Genomic DNA, 14145 nt, shown 5'->3' with positions numbered 1-14145 from the left:
ATCACCTTGCACTTGTCTGTGTTGAAGCCCATCCTATTCTTGTCTGCCCACCCTTGTAACCTGTCTAGGTCTGAATGTAGCCTGTTGCATCCCTCCGATGTGCCCACGTCCCCCCACATCTTAGTGTCTTCAGCAAATTTGAACAGGGTGCTTTTTACCCCCTCATCCAAGTTGCTGATGAAGATGTTGAACAGTGTGGGCCGGAGGACTGAGTCCTGCGGAGCCCCACTGCCCACGTCCTTCCAGGTTGAGAAGGACCCATCCACTACCACCCTCTGGGTGTGGCCCTCCAGCCAGTTGGCGACGCGTTTGACTGTGTGGGTGTCTACACCACAGCCCCCAGTTTCTTAATGAGAACGGGGTGAGAGACAGTGTCAAAAGCTTTCTGGAAGTCCAGGAAGATTATATCCACTGCTACCCCTGCGTCTAACGAACTGGTGATCTGATCGTAAAAGGCCACCAGGTTGGTCTGACAGGACCTGCCACTGATGAACCCATGTTGGTTGCCCCTAAGCATGCAGTCCCCTGCTGGCCCCTCCTGGATGTGTGCCAGCATAATTTTCTCGAACAGCTTGCCTAGGATCGAGGTGAGACTAACCGGCCTATAATTTCCCAGGTCCTCCTTCCTGCCTTTTTTGAAGATGGGGACCACGTTGGCCCTCTTCCAGTCCTCCGCTACCTCACCAGAGCACCACGAGTGCTCGTAAAGCCGTGCCAGGGGACTTGCAATGACCTCGGCCAGTTCCTTTAGAACTCTAGGGTGGAGATCATCCGGACTGGCTGACTTGAATATGTCCAACCTCTCCAGAAGCTCCCTAACTAAATCCTCGCTAACCCGTGGCCCAGGTGTGCCTCCCCCAGGGCCCGAGGCCCAGCAGGGAGGTGGCTGTTCTGGTCCCTACTTAGGAAGACAGAGGCAAAGAAATCGTTAAACATGTTAGCTTTGCCGTCTGGTGTGACGACCAAGTTTCCCATGGCGTCTTGCAAGGGCCCCACATTACCTGGGACCTTCTTTTTACCCCCTATGTATTTAAAAAAGGACTTCTTATTGTCCTTAATCTGGGAAGCTAGCCCCAGTTCCATCTCTGCCTTGGCCTTCCTAACTACCCCCCTACATCCCTGAGCAACTACAGAATAGCCCTCCCTGGTGATGACCCCTTCCTTCCATTGGGTGTAAGCCTCCTTTTTAGCAAGGAGACACTCCCGGATGCTTTTGGTGAGCCACGGAGGCTTGTGTGCTCTCCTGCTCCCTTTGATCCTCGTCGGGATTACCTTCCTTTGGGCTTGGAAGATCGTCTCCTTAAGGAGCGACCCCTCTCCTTGGACACCTGGCTCCCCTCCCTTCCGGGACCTCAGCGCTTCTCCAACTATCCTCCTTTGCTCCTTAGAAGTCTGCCCTCCTAAAATCTAGGGCTGCTGCTTTATTGCACGCCTTTGCCACCTTGCGCTGGATGGTGAATTCCAGCAGGCGATGATCACTGATTTGAGAGTTCTTGCTTCCTAATTGACTGTTGCTACCTCCTGCTTTCTGAATTGCAAAGATAGGAAGAGACTTGGAAACTTCTTAATAAGAGTGTGAAAAATGCTAACACAGTCTCCTCTAAAAAAGAGTAGGACTACAGAAAACTCTCACCAACTTTGTGGGAAGTCCCATAATATGACAAGCAAATTTCAGAAGAAATGATGTTTTAATATAACTATTTTTACCTTGCTTCACTAGTAGAATAATATTATGCAATTCAATGATATAATAGAAACCACTGTCATTCATGATAAGTTTATTAGTCATTACAGATGCTCCTCTTTGAACAAGGATTTTGTTTTCTCTCTTAGGTTAATGAATACCGTCTGTGGTAGAGCACTGGAGTAGTTACAGTGCTTCAAAAATAATAAAGATCTTCTTCCCCATAGTGGGAATTTAGATTAAATACTTGAACTTCTGTAGCTTCAATTGGCTGTTCAGCTCTATGCAAATATGTATGGTTATGGCATTTGGGGTGTCTCTATAGAAGCACCAGGTGTCAATTTCCTTTAAGCCTGCAGCCAGTTGCTTTGAAAACCAATCATACTGGTATAAAGCAACTAGTATTCTTAAGACTCAGATCAGTAGTTTGCATCAGTTACACATCTGAAGCTGATCAGAGTTAATACTACACATGCAAAATAAAAAGCGAGCTGCATAACTGCAACCTAACTAATTTCAGAGAAAGGGTTTTTACTTTTTGACAATTGATCAAAACCATTAGCTTTAGTTAGCACGTCCTATTAAAATATCTTGTAGCCTCATAGTAATCTTTACTATGAAGAGCTTAAATTGCTCTTTTTTTTTTTTCCTTCCATTTGGGAAATCACAAGATTGTGTACTTCCCTCATAACTTTGGATTACCTTCTATTGATATGTCAACACTAATTTCATTTTCTCGTTTACTCGAGTAAAGTTTGTTGATATAAAATGCTATAAAGAAGGAGAAAATCACTGCAAGCCACTAACATAAATGTTAACAAATTGGTGCAATCATATCCTGCTTTTTTTCTTTGGCAGCATTTTTCTGCATTAGGTAAAAAAAATCCCAGTGTGATTGATTATGTCTGAAGTTTACTTAGTAAGGCTGTAACTTAGATCTGTTTCTTAGCACACATGGTAGCATCTCTTAAATTGCTTTGCTTTCGCATTGTAGACTTCATGAGGCAGCTAATACACGTCTTTTTCCCTGTGGTTGAAACTCAGCTTGCGATTTGCTGTGCATAAGAAACAGCTTTTGGGAGAAGCGGAACCAGAGCAACAGAGTTGAGTTGCCAGTAGGAGCAGAAGAGGTGGAGGAGCTGAGTTGTCAGTCTGGGGCAAAAGTGAGCCTAATTGATGTGAGCCACAAGCAATTCCATGAGTGAAGGGCCTGGGACCATGGAGAGTGCAATTAGCAAGCTTAGAACTGTACTATACTTGTTAGTGCTATGAGTAATGTGTAAAGGAAGGATTGGTTCTGGTTGCTAAGAAAGCCAAGTAGTCCAAAAGTAATTTTACTTGCTACCCTTTTGATCTGATTTTTTCAGTCTAGGCAGGAAAGAAAATTTAGAGTCTGCAAATTTGGCAGCAGTAGCTTAGATAGTTGCATTTTATCATATTGCCAACCACAAATATTCAGAAATACTGATTCAGACTTCTCCCAAACTTGAATTATTGTTTTTGATAATTTTTAGGGTTTTAATTTGCTTTCTAAATGTTAAGTATTGATTTTATGTTCTCAAGGTTTTCTTTGTAGCCAAGAAACTTTTTTTGTTTTGTTTTTTGTTAATTCAGCTCTTGTATTACAAAGCTTCAGGAACTGGGGGACATAAGTCAAGTTACCCTAAATCTGGACACTTGAGAACAATGTTGTCCACTCATAATTCTGTTGCTGTGAGCCATGATATGTTCCTGAAAACTTTAACATTATTAAAACCTTGCAGTTGTAAATGTTGCTCCTGCTGCAAAGATCAGATGGTTTAATTAGTAAGGTTTTTTTTTTTTTTTCCATACTAAAAATGTAAACACTTTCAAGTACAAATTTTATACATGCTGACTTTGGTTTGAATTTTGATTATCTTTGGAGCATGCCATATATACTGTTATGTAGCAGAAAACTCCCTTTGTACATTTCCCTTCTGGACATGGATATAATATAAGCCCCTTCTTGACTGCAAACTTCCCCCCCATTTTGTGCATTACTTTTCCCTTTTCCTTCTAAGTATTGGCAGAGACCTAGCACAGTCATTGCATGTGTGTGGCAAAGCTCAGAGCAAACCAGAAAGCTGAAGTGGCTTTCTGTAGGAGAAACTTAGAAACTACATCTACATATCAGTTAAGCTCAGTGTCACTAAAGAAATAAAAGAACTAAACTATCCACTTCAAAGACACTAAATATATCCTGGTGCTAACCTAATTCACTTACTGTCACCACTAGCCTTTGATCCTCACAACTTCACATTGCATTTTTATATATTTCTCGTAGTGCATTTTTATAATTCATCTGTCTCATGTTTACAATGGCATTTTGTATTTTATACTTTTAAACCCTTAAGGAATGTACTCCCTGTAGAATGAAATTATACCCTGGAACATTGTTAAAACCTGCATTTAAATTGTAATTGTAAAGTGGTAAAATCTGCTATATTGGGCAGTCCCTTGAATGAATGCAAGTATGAATGACAAACCAAGTACCTCTGGCTGTTAATTGACAATAGCCTAGCCAGAGGAAGGTACCATTACAAAACTCTACCCTATAAGCCATTTTAAGCTAATCATGCCAAGAAACTGATTCCTGGAACTAGGCACCCACTCTATTGACTATTCCTGTAACACATGACAATACATCCATTAAGTCAATAAGTCAAGGGTGGACTCCCAAAACTTAAGGTACCAGCAGGCAGAGACCCTGTGACTAATGGATGTCATGTAGTACTCAAAACCCACATGCTACAGCATCCTCCGGATTGGGCAGCCAAGATGATGCTGGGGGGAATCACACAAATCTGCCAGAAAGGGATAAAAGGCAGTGAAGCATGGCCCTCAGTGGTGTTCTCTCATTCAGCACCTGACTTACCAAGACAAGGACAAGCAGGCAACCCCTGTTCTGGAGAAGCCATTGCCTTGAAGGAAGCTGAGCATTGGAGTCTGCTGTCAGGGCCTCGGATAGGTAAACATACGGACACCAGTGCTCTCTTGATCACTACAGCAGCTACTGTATACTATGCTGCATGGGTTTGAATGAGTGAGTGCATGTGCGTATGTGTGTGCTAAGGTGACCAGTACCACTCATAACTCAGTTTGCATTTATGATTTTACTGGTAACTTTACTTCCCATCCAATAAACTAGAATTTATGATGATTCTGAGAGTCGGTCCTTTGTAGCCAACAATTGGGTATCTGCAGAGGTTAATAATGGAGACTTCAGGGTAAGCAAAAAATGGCACAAGTTACATAGAACAATGCATAATGTCATGGAAAATGGATTTCATTTCTAAAATGTTTTGTATTGTGGTATTGTATTGTGGTGTTTGGGTACAACACAGGATGCTTCCTGGTAAGGTCATTTCTCTTGTGAGTGGGTATAAAACCTCTAAAACAAAAGCTATATACAAATGTAGATTAGCAGACTGAGTAACATCTAAAATGGGCATCTAAAATATTATGAGTATACTCTATTATTATATGTTAAGTTAGGACTGTCCAGCTGGTAGTCTACAGGCTGAATGCAGCCCCTGAATAGTTAAGGTATAGCCCCCAGGCTTCTCGTCTGAGTACTACTCCATTTGTGCATTGTTCTTCAGCTGTCACCATTGCAGTCTTTGGGCTCCCCTACATCCACTGCCTGACCCCACCCATGGGGGCAGCATAAGGCTGTGTAGTGCAGTGCAGTGCAGTGAGCCAGAGCTGAAGGAGACTGTGGCTGGGGAGGTAGGGGGAAGCTGGAGACCTCAGGCAACACAGTACTATACAGTACAGTACAGGGTGAGAGGGACATATGAGTTAACATCATGCATTGTAGTGGGTGGTGTGGCATGGGGGATGTAAGCCTGCATGTTGTGTGCCCGGGGGTCTGCAATCCATGGCTACTCAGATGTTAGACAGCCGTACGTTAAGTCAAAAGCATTAGTATAACCAATATAACACAGCAGTTGCTAGGTACACCCTTTGGCTAGGGACAAATGTTACACATAAACTGGTTTAAGAGATCAGAAAATGGTTTAAACCTGTAACAGACTCCCCCAGCATCTCAGCATGCTCTCTGGGCTGGGAGGGGCTCTCTGCTCCAGCTGCAGGGCTGACCCTGCCCCTCTGCTCTGTAGCTGGAGCAGGGACCGGCCCTAGCAGAGACACCAGCCGCCATGGCCCCATTAAGGCAAAGTGGGCAGGAAGAGGGGGGCTCTGTTCTGCATGATGTTCTGTTCTTCCCTCCTTCCCCTCTTTCCCCACTGCAGCTGGGTTCAGCCTGTCTGCCAGGGAGCAGTGGCCTCTAGAGATGGCAGACCCCAGCTGTAGGGAAGGGACCGAGGGAGAAATTGACCCTTCTCCCAGCCCCTTCACCTTAACGGGGACATGCTGGGTTGGTTGTCCCACAGGGTGGGGAGGGGAACTCTGTTCTGTGCGGTGGTGGAGGGGGACTCTTCCTTCTCCTCCCTTTATCCCTGCTTCTGCAGGACTGGGTGGGGGGTGCTCCATGTAATGCTGCCCAGCACCAGATCGTGGGTGGGTGACAAGGGGAGGCTCTGTTCCATGCTGGGGGGAACTCTTCCCCCTCCTCCCAGAGGGGCAGCAGGAGCGCAAAGCTCAGCTGGGCAAGGTATGGGTGTAAGGCTCCAGGGGTGTAGGGACCCCCAGACACTCCCCCTATGGTATGCAGCCCCCACTGCCTGGCAGCAGCAGCAGCAGAAGGGGAGGTCAGGGCACTTGTGCTTGGTGCAGGCAGGGCTTTGGCCAGAGCTGCATGGCGGGAGGGGAATGGAGCTTGCCTTATCGCCAGGGCTCTGCTCCCTGAGCCTGCAGCTCCAGCACTTGCACACTGGAGCCAGCTGCTTCCCCTGCTCCCCACTGTGCAGGTCCCCGCACTCTGCCAGGAGTAGAGGGAGCCCTACCCTCTGCTTTCTGGCAGAGTCCGGCGCAGGGCTTCCCCTCTGTGAGTGCAGTGCTGCAAGCACATGGTGGGAGTGTGTGTGTGTGTGTGTGTGTGGGGGAAGGGTCTCTACACGTCCCACCCTCCCTTACAGCCCACATACCCATACCCTGCCCAGCTGAGCTCTGCATTCCAGCTGCCCCTCTGGAGGGAGTAGGAGGTGGGGGAAGAGTTCCCCCCAGCATGGAACAGAGCCTCCCCCTGTCCTGGTGGGGGCAGAGTGGGGGAAGAGTCCACTTCTGAGGCTGGGCAGTATCCCATACAGCCCCCACTCCCCACCCTGCAGTGATGGGGGAGAAGCAGGGGAAAGAGCCTTCCTTTGGGACCAGGCAACTTCACAGAGACCCCTCCCCACCCCACTGCAGTGGGGGGAAGGAGGAGGGAGAAGAGCCCTCCTAGCACTGAACAGGGCCCCCATCCTGGCCCTGTGGGAGTGGGAAAGAAGAAGGAGGAGGAGGAAGAATTCCCCTCTGGGGCTGGGCAGCCTTGTGTGCTGGGATTCCCAGCTGTCAGGGAGCCACTGGGGCAGGCCTGCCAGGGCCAGAGCCTCTGGCCCTGAGCCTTCAGCGGGCTTCTTGCCCTCTCATGCCTCCCCAAGGGTAGGGTGCAGCAGTGGGATCCACCCCTCCCCTCCTGTGCTCCCCAGATGAGCTGCCTGCAGCTCCCATGCCCAGCACCTTCACCAGCCCCACTCCCTCCCTCACTGAGGGGACCTTGATCTGCTCCCCCACACCTCTTCCCTTCCCCCCACAGACTTACCAGCCAGACATTGCTCTTCAAGCTACCAGGCTACATTCCTGGCCGTATGCATGCTGCGGCTGCGCATGTGCACACGGCATTTATCGGTGACATTATCTGCTACATTGGCCAAAAAAAGCTGATTGCCAATAGTGTGAATTTTCCTTTTATTGGTGCTGATCCAATATGGACTGATATATTGGTTGCACCTCTAGTATTAAGTGTCCTGTTATTTCCTCACTGAGGTAAGCAAGCTGATAAAAACATCCATGTGGTTTTTCTTTTTTTGCTGAGAACCTCAAAGCACATTAGCAAATAGTATTCTGTCCTTTTTTTACTTGAAGGTAGATACTGCTAATCAGGATGTTTATGTACAATGGTCATATTTCTTAGCAACATGAGACAGCACTTTTTTGGTTTTCCCTACATTCCAAGCAAAGGTCAATATATTTCTTTGTAAAGCAGGAGGCTTTATCCCTGTTAAAGTTGCAGTACAATAACTAGTTGTTGTACAAGTAATGGATTTAGATTACCCTTCATATAAAGGGCCTTGGTGTAGTAGAGTAATGGCTATTGATTCCATCATAACTTGAATGCATTGTTTTTATTTAATGGAACAACTTTCTACTTGTATTGGGTTACTGGCATTTGAAACTGAATAACAGCTCAGCTGAGCACTTGCGTCTTCAGCTGAAGACTGGTGCTTGTAGTAATTTTCCTGAAATTCAGTGGAAGCAAAATATCCTCGTGCAACTTGGGTTTTAGGTTTTATTTGTGGAAACGTGCGCAGTGAGATGAATCCATTTGAAGAGCAGTGCTGCCTCTCATGTTTCTGCTTTTTATATAAGTTTTTGTTTTGCTTTCAGAATCAACCAGAGAAAGTCATGGAATTTCATTAGCAAAAGTCTCATGGGATTTGGAACTTCACAATTGTTGTCAGGGATGGGTGCACTAATGTTTGGAAGTATAGGATGTAGCTATGTTGGTCTAAGGACATAGGCAGACAAAATTATTTGGGTAAATCTAATATGTTTTATTAGACCGACTCAAATAGTTGGAAAAAATTCTTCCTTGCAAGCTTTCAGGCACAAATACCCTTCATCAGGCTGAGGAACTATACTGCAGATGCTTCCTCAGCCTGATGAAGGGTGTTTGTGCCCGAAAGCATTCAAAGATTTTTTCCAACTACTGTATTTGAGTTGGTCTAATAAAAGATGTTAGATTTACCTAAAGAACCTCATCTGCCTAATGTTAGGAATACTTTCTGTCAGCAATTGAAAATGAAGCCATTGCAAATGGCAGTGTTAATTTTGATACCTTGAACCAGGGGTTGGTAATACACTGGATCTGGCCCATGGAGCCACAAGCCTCTGCCTCTGCCTGTGTCCATGCTAATGCCATGCAGCTGGAAGCTGCACCTGTGCTGCCAGCACTTTCTTCAGCACCCCTTCTACTCTTTGGCTGCAGGGTAAGCACAGTGTCTAGTTGGTGAGGAGCAGTTCTGCACCTGGGAGGCAGGGGAACATGGGGAGAAGTAGTGGCAAGGATCATCTTCCAGCTGGTGGGGAACTACAGTGGCACAGGAGGAAGCAGCACCAGCACAGGCACATCTCCCAGTCACCCAGCCCCTTCCTGGCTGCAGGCAAAGCTCCCTATATGCTACCAGAGCTACCCACCGTACTTCAAACTGGAGTTGGATTGTTCCAGCCCATGGCTTTTAAATGTTGCTGGTCACTGCTCTAAACAGAATTTTTATCCCCTTTTCCCTTATCCAAAGAGCAGGAAAATGTGCAGTATGTTCACACTAAACTGTTTCCAAAACTTCTGATAGTTGTGTCTTTAAAAATCTCTTTTTTGGTGTGATACTTGTGTGTAAACTTTTGATGGAGGCAGAAACCATCTCATCCTGTACTCATGCAGGGCTTAGTATAGTGAAGTCTAATTAAATTTTAGAAGCTCCCAGGCATGACAACAATACAACTAATAAAAATATACATTCAGTTGGTTTTCATTAGTGCTGACTTTAGGAATCCTGGTCCAAATATGGTGACAGTTAGATCAATGGTTTTTTGCTTGATCAATGTCAAGATTTTTGGAAGTCTGGCATTGCAGTTTATGCTTCTGTTTGTAGTAATCTGCCACAGCAAACTGCCATTTGAATAGCTGCCATCAGTTTTTCTCATTTGTTCTACACCTTTCTCCTGAGTTAATTAAAGAATATTGATGATCTATTTTCAGTCACCCAGCATGGGCACCCTGATGGGAGTGTATTTGCCATGTATGCAGAATATTTTTGGGGTTATTCTCTTCCTTCGATTGACATGGATGGTAGGAACAGCAGGTGTTCTACAGTCTTTCCTGATTGTCTTAATCTGCTGCTGTTGTGTGAGTATATGATCACATCATATTTATTTATTTATTTGATTTATATTCTGTCCTTCCTTACAAAGCTCAGGGCAGTTTACAATAAAAGAATCAGAATACTTATAGAACAGGACAAAACTACTTAAATGGAATTAGATTATCAACATAAGAGAGAGACCCTGCCCTAAACAATAGCTCACCCTAGCTTGTTTGCTAAATGTTTGTTCAGATAGGCAGCTTTCATAGCACTTCCAAAAGATGTTCAAGCTCAGGCTCTGATAAACCTCGTATAGTCAGGATGCATCTTTTGTGAAACTTGTAAAATGCAGCTACACATGAGGGCTGTGTGAAGTTTCGGTAGCTGATTTGATTCGGAGGAGATTCAGCCCAATTTGGGGATTGAATCTCTGAATCCAAATCAAATCAGGAGACCAATTGAAAGCTCTGGATTGATTCCAAAAAGCTTCAGAAAAGATTTGGCTACTTTGGAGATTTGGCCATAGACTAAACAGCCAGCTGACACAGTTGCCTCCAGTTGGTAAGTCTGTTGGGCTTGGGAGAGGGAGGAGGGAAGGGGCGTGGGAGAGGGAGGGATTGGGGCTGGGACTGAGACAAACTGCCCAGCCAAAGCAGGTGGCAGGATGTGGGTGCAGCTCAAGGCAGAAGGGGGTGAGCAGCTGCAGGGCAGAGCCACCACTCCCAGCACTGCTGCACCCATGGGAGCGGGGGCTATTCCGTGCTGCTGCTTGGAACGAGCCATGCCTGCATCTCATGTCCCCGCAACACCGGCTGGGCAAGTGACAAGAGGGCATAGCATCCTGTGGCTCCCTCTGCCGGGGCAGAAGCATGCACAGCCAGAGGATCTATGAGAGAACATGGCTGCCCTGCCTGGCCCAGCCTCCCACCACTTTAAAAAAAAAAAAAAAAAAAAGCCCTGTAATCACCAGCTCTGGCAGCAGGGATCAGGGCCTCTGAGTGATCATGGCAGAGTGCCCCCGTGCAGTGCGGGGCAATGGGAGACAGCAGGGATAGTCCCCACACTTATAGATTAATAGATTTATAGATGCCAGGGTCAGAAGGGGCCTCAACAGATTATCAAGTCTGACCTCTTGCCTGGGCAGAAAAGAGTGCTGGAGTCAGATGACCCCAGCCAGATGCCTATCCATCCTTCTCTTAAACATCCCCAAGGTAGGGGAGAGCACCATCTCCCTTGGAAGCCCATTCAAAATTTTGGCCACCCTAATGGTGAAGTTTTTCCTGATGTCTAGCCTAAATCTGCTCCCTGTCAGTTTGTGATCATTGTTCCTTTTCACCCCAAGAGGCACCCTGGTGAACAAAGCATCTCTGATTCCTTGCTGCACCCCCCTAATGAATTTGTAGATGGCAACAAGATCACCTCTGAGCCTTCTCTTACGGAAGCTGAAGAGGTGCAGGTCCCTTAGTCTCTCCTTATAGGGCTTGGCCTATAAATCCTTAACTATATGAGTGGTCCTCCTCTGGACCCTCTCGAGGCTATCCGCATCCTTCTTAAAATATGAAGCCCAAAACTGGGTGCAGTACTCCAGGTGCAGCAATGCTGCATAGAGGGGAAGGTATGTCCTCCTTGGTTCTATCCACACGCTGTCTGGGAGGTGTGGCGGCTTCACCTGTCAGCTGGAGAGTGGCACCACGCAGCCCCAGCAGCCCCAGATTCGAGACAGCGTGCTGTGCCCTGCTGAGCTGCACTGAACCTGCATGATGCAACAGCTGCTGCATGGGTGCCAGGCGAGGGGGACGATCCCTGTTGCCCCCCATTGCCCGACGCTGTGCGGGGGGGCTCTGCCAGGAGTGCCCAGACACCCCAATTGCTGCTGCTGCAGCTGGTGAGTACAAGGCTTTTTTTTCCCAAAGTGCTGGGACTAGGCTGGGGCCGAGCAGGACAGCCATGGAGGCTTCTCCTGTGGCTCCCTCCACCTGGCAAGAGGCAGGCAGAGCTGGAGGAACCATGGGAGAATCTGGAGCTGCTCAGCTGTACCTGCTCCCTGGCCTATCAGAATCTCTAAATCTTTCCAAACTGGCATCGAATCTTCTGAGGCCAATTCAGCCAAAACAGTTTGAGACAGTGAAATCTCTGAATCAAATCACTGTCCTCCAGATCGTCCGAATCCAAATCAAGTACTTCCCTATTCGCACAGGCCTATTACACATGTGTATGCAACTAAGGTTCAGTCTGTGGCAGAAACTTTTTGCCAGTATAGCTATGTTTGTGGGGAGGCACGATTTTTTTTTTAATAAAATTTTTATTCAAACAAAAGTCCTAATAAAGATACAGTTATGCTGGCATAATTTATTTTACTTGGGAAATTGAAATAAGCTGTACACAAATAGCAGTGCTTTTGCTAGTATAAGGCTGTGAATAGACCCAACACTAAATTAAGAAAAATGCCAGACTTACTGCTCAGGAGCTCACATATGCTGAACTGATATAACAGTTTGTCTCTCCAGCTATATTGGAGCTAAACCATTGTAACTTTTTGAAGCTGAATGAAACAAATCTAGTGTTACAGCACTCTAAGCTTGCAGTTAAATCAAAGTAAATTAAAAAGATGAAATTATTACAAGTTTAGCTTCTGTGGTGCTTAGCCCATTCCTAACATTAATGATTCTCAACCAGATTGATGTGGCATGCTGTAGAGACATGCAGTTACCTACATAAGATTGAAATAGGCATCCATAGTATCAAAAGCATTCTGACCTGCTGTGCTCTTGCTTTGTTCTTTGCAACAGAAGAGTTGCTTTATTATTTTTTCCATAGTCAAAAAAACAAGTTGAAGGTAAAAAGCATTTTCTAAGGGGTGCCTGGAGTCTAATGAGGTTGAGAACCACTGCATTATACCACATGTCCAAGCAACACTCATTTCCCACATGGAGAGTAGAATATTATAATCTTTACATTTCTGTTACTGTCATGAACACTTATTTTTTTTTGTGGCCAAGAAATGCTCTGTGGCAGGGGAGAATATATAGAAAGACATACTATGAAAGCTATATGTTATCATGGCATGTTTTCCTTACTGTTTGCCTAATTGCCGTAACAGGAAAATTAAAAGATTAATTATAATTTTGAGAACTTTACATGGGTAAATTTATATTTGTTACCTTGTTCTCCACAGACTATGCTGACAGCCATATCAATGAGTGCTATTGCAACTAATGGTGTTGTTCCAGGTAATTAATGACCTTCTTATTTGGTGCAGTTTTTAAACCAATTTTTGCTTACCCTTCCTCTTATTAACATAAACTGAATGGTAGACTTTCAGATGGTAATGAGTGTATCGTAGTGTAATTAAATTTAGACTTTTTTTGCCTTCTATTGAAAAACAAAATTAAGTGAGAAAGGAAGTCATTATCCAGATATGTCAAAGTACTGTGTTGAACTTTTCATGTGTTTAAAAAGTAACAAGTTAGAGCCTCAAACTATGACTTTGGCTTAAAAATAATGAGGATGTGTTTGTGAGGGTTTTTAAATTAATTTAGATTTTTTATTTCCCTTGTAGTTTTTGTAGTCTTTATGGTGTTAGTTTATTCACATTTACAGGCTTTCCTCCGATACACTGAGGATTAATAGGATTAATTTACAACCTCATACATATGTTCTGTATATTCTGAAATGGCAGATTCACAAGTGGTGTAAAAATATCCTTATCCTTTCTTATCTTGTAGCTGGTGGCTCCTATTTCATGATCTCAAGGTCTTTAGGTCCAGAGTTTGGTGGAGCTGTCGGACTGTGCTTTTATTTGGGAACAACATTTGCAGGAGCTATGTACATACTTGGTGCCATTGAGATTTTATTGGTGAGTGGTAACGCTTATGTGACAAGTTACTTTTAGAAAACACTGCAACATTCCTGCCCCTGAGGACAAGGGTCAGAGATTGAAGGCCTGGGTTTTCAAGGGTGACTTGGTCTGTTGGGGGCTCAATTCCATACTTTCACAAGTTGTCTGGTGTTCTCTATTTTGAAGTCAGGCTTCTTTTGAGGTGTGCTATTTTATATATAAAACTTTGAGGTTCTCCAAATCATTACTTTAGAAAACCTACATTGAAGTGTTCAGTATATCACTGTCAAAGAGAGAATGATTTGGATTGTAGGGGAAGAACTACAAAACTGTCCATTTTCAGATAATACCTGGGTGGGTCAAGTTGCAGGTTAGGATTCAGAATGGGCTAGAATTAATGGAATGAAATTCAGTAAGGACAAATGTGAAGTCCTACACCTAGGATGGAACAGCCACAAATGCAGATCAAGGAATGACTGGTGAGACTACAGCAAAAGGATATAGGAGCTATAGTGGACCATAGATAAATCAATCCATGTGCTCAAGGAAGATGTGGACAAGCTAGAAAGAGTCTATCA

At 45.0% G+C, this 14145-nt stretch overlaps 1 protein-coding gene across 1 annotated transcript in view; it reads left to right on the top strand.

The window, feature by feature from the left end:
- The window catches only part of SLC12A4 (solute carrier family 12 member 4), a 112752-nt gene that overhangs the window by 62729 nt on the left and 35878 nt on the right, over positions 1–14145 (top strand). Inside the window, exons 4-6 of the mRNA XM_090062079.1 lie at positions 9627–9773; positions 12905–12959; positions 13455–13585. Coding sequence (XP_089918205.1) covers positions 9627–9773; positions 12905–12959; positions 13455–13585 — 333 coding nt within the window. The remainder of the gene's footprint in view (positions 1–9626; positions 9774–12904; positions 12960–13454; positions 13586–14145) is intronic.

This window comes from Crocodylus siamensis, chromosome 9 (genome assembly GCF_052110815.1).
Source record: "Crocodylus siamensis isolate JL-2025a chromosome 9, ASM5211081v1, whole genome shotgun sequence".
In the NCBI taxonomy this organism is placed as follows: domain Eukaryota; kingdom Metazoa; phylum Chordata; order Crocodylia; family Crocodylidae; genus Crocodylus; species Crocodylus siamensis.
This window is presented reverse-complemented; position numbering and strand designations above follow the sequence as displayed.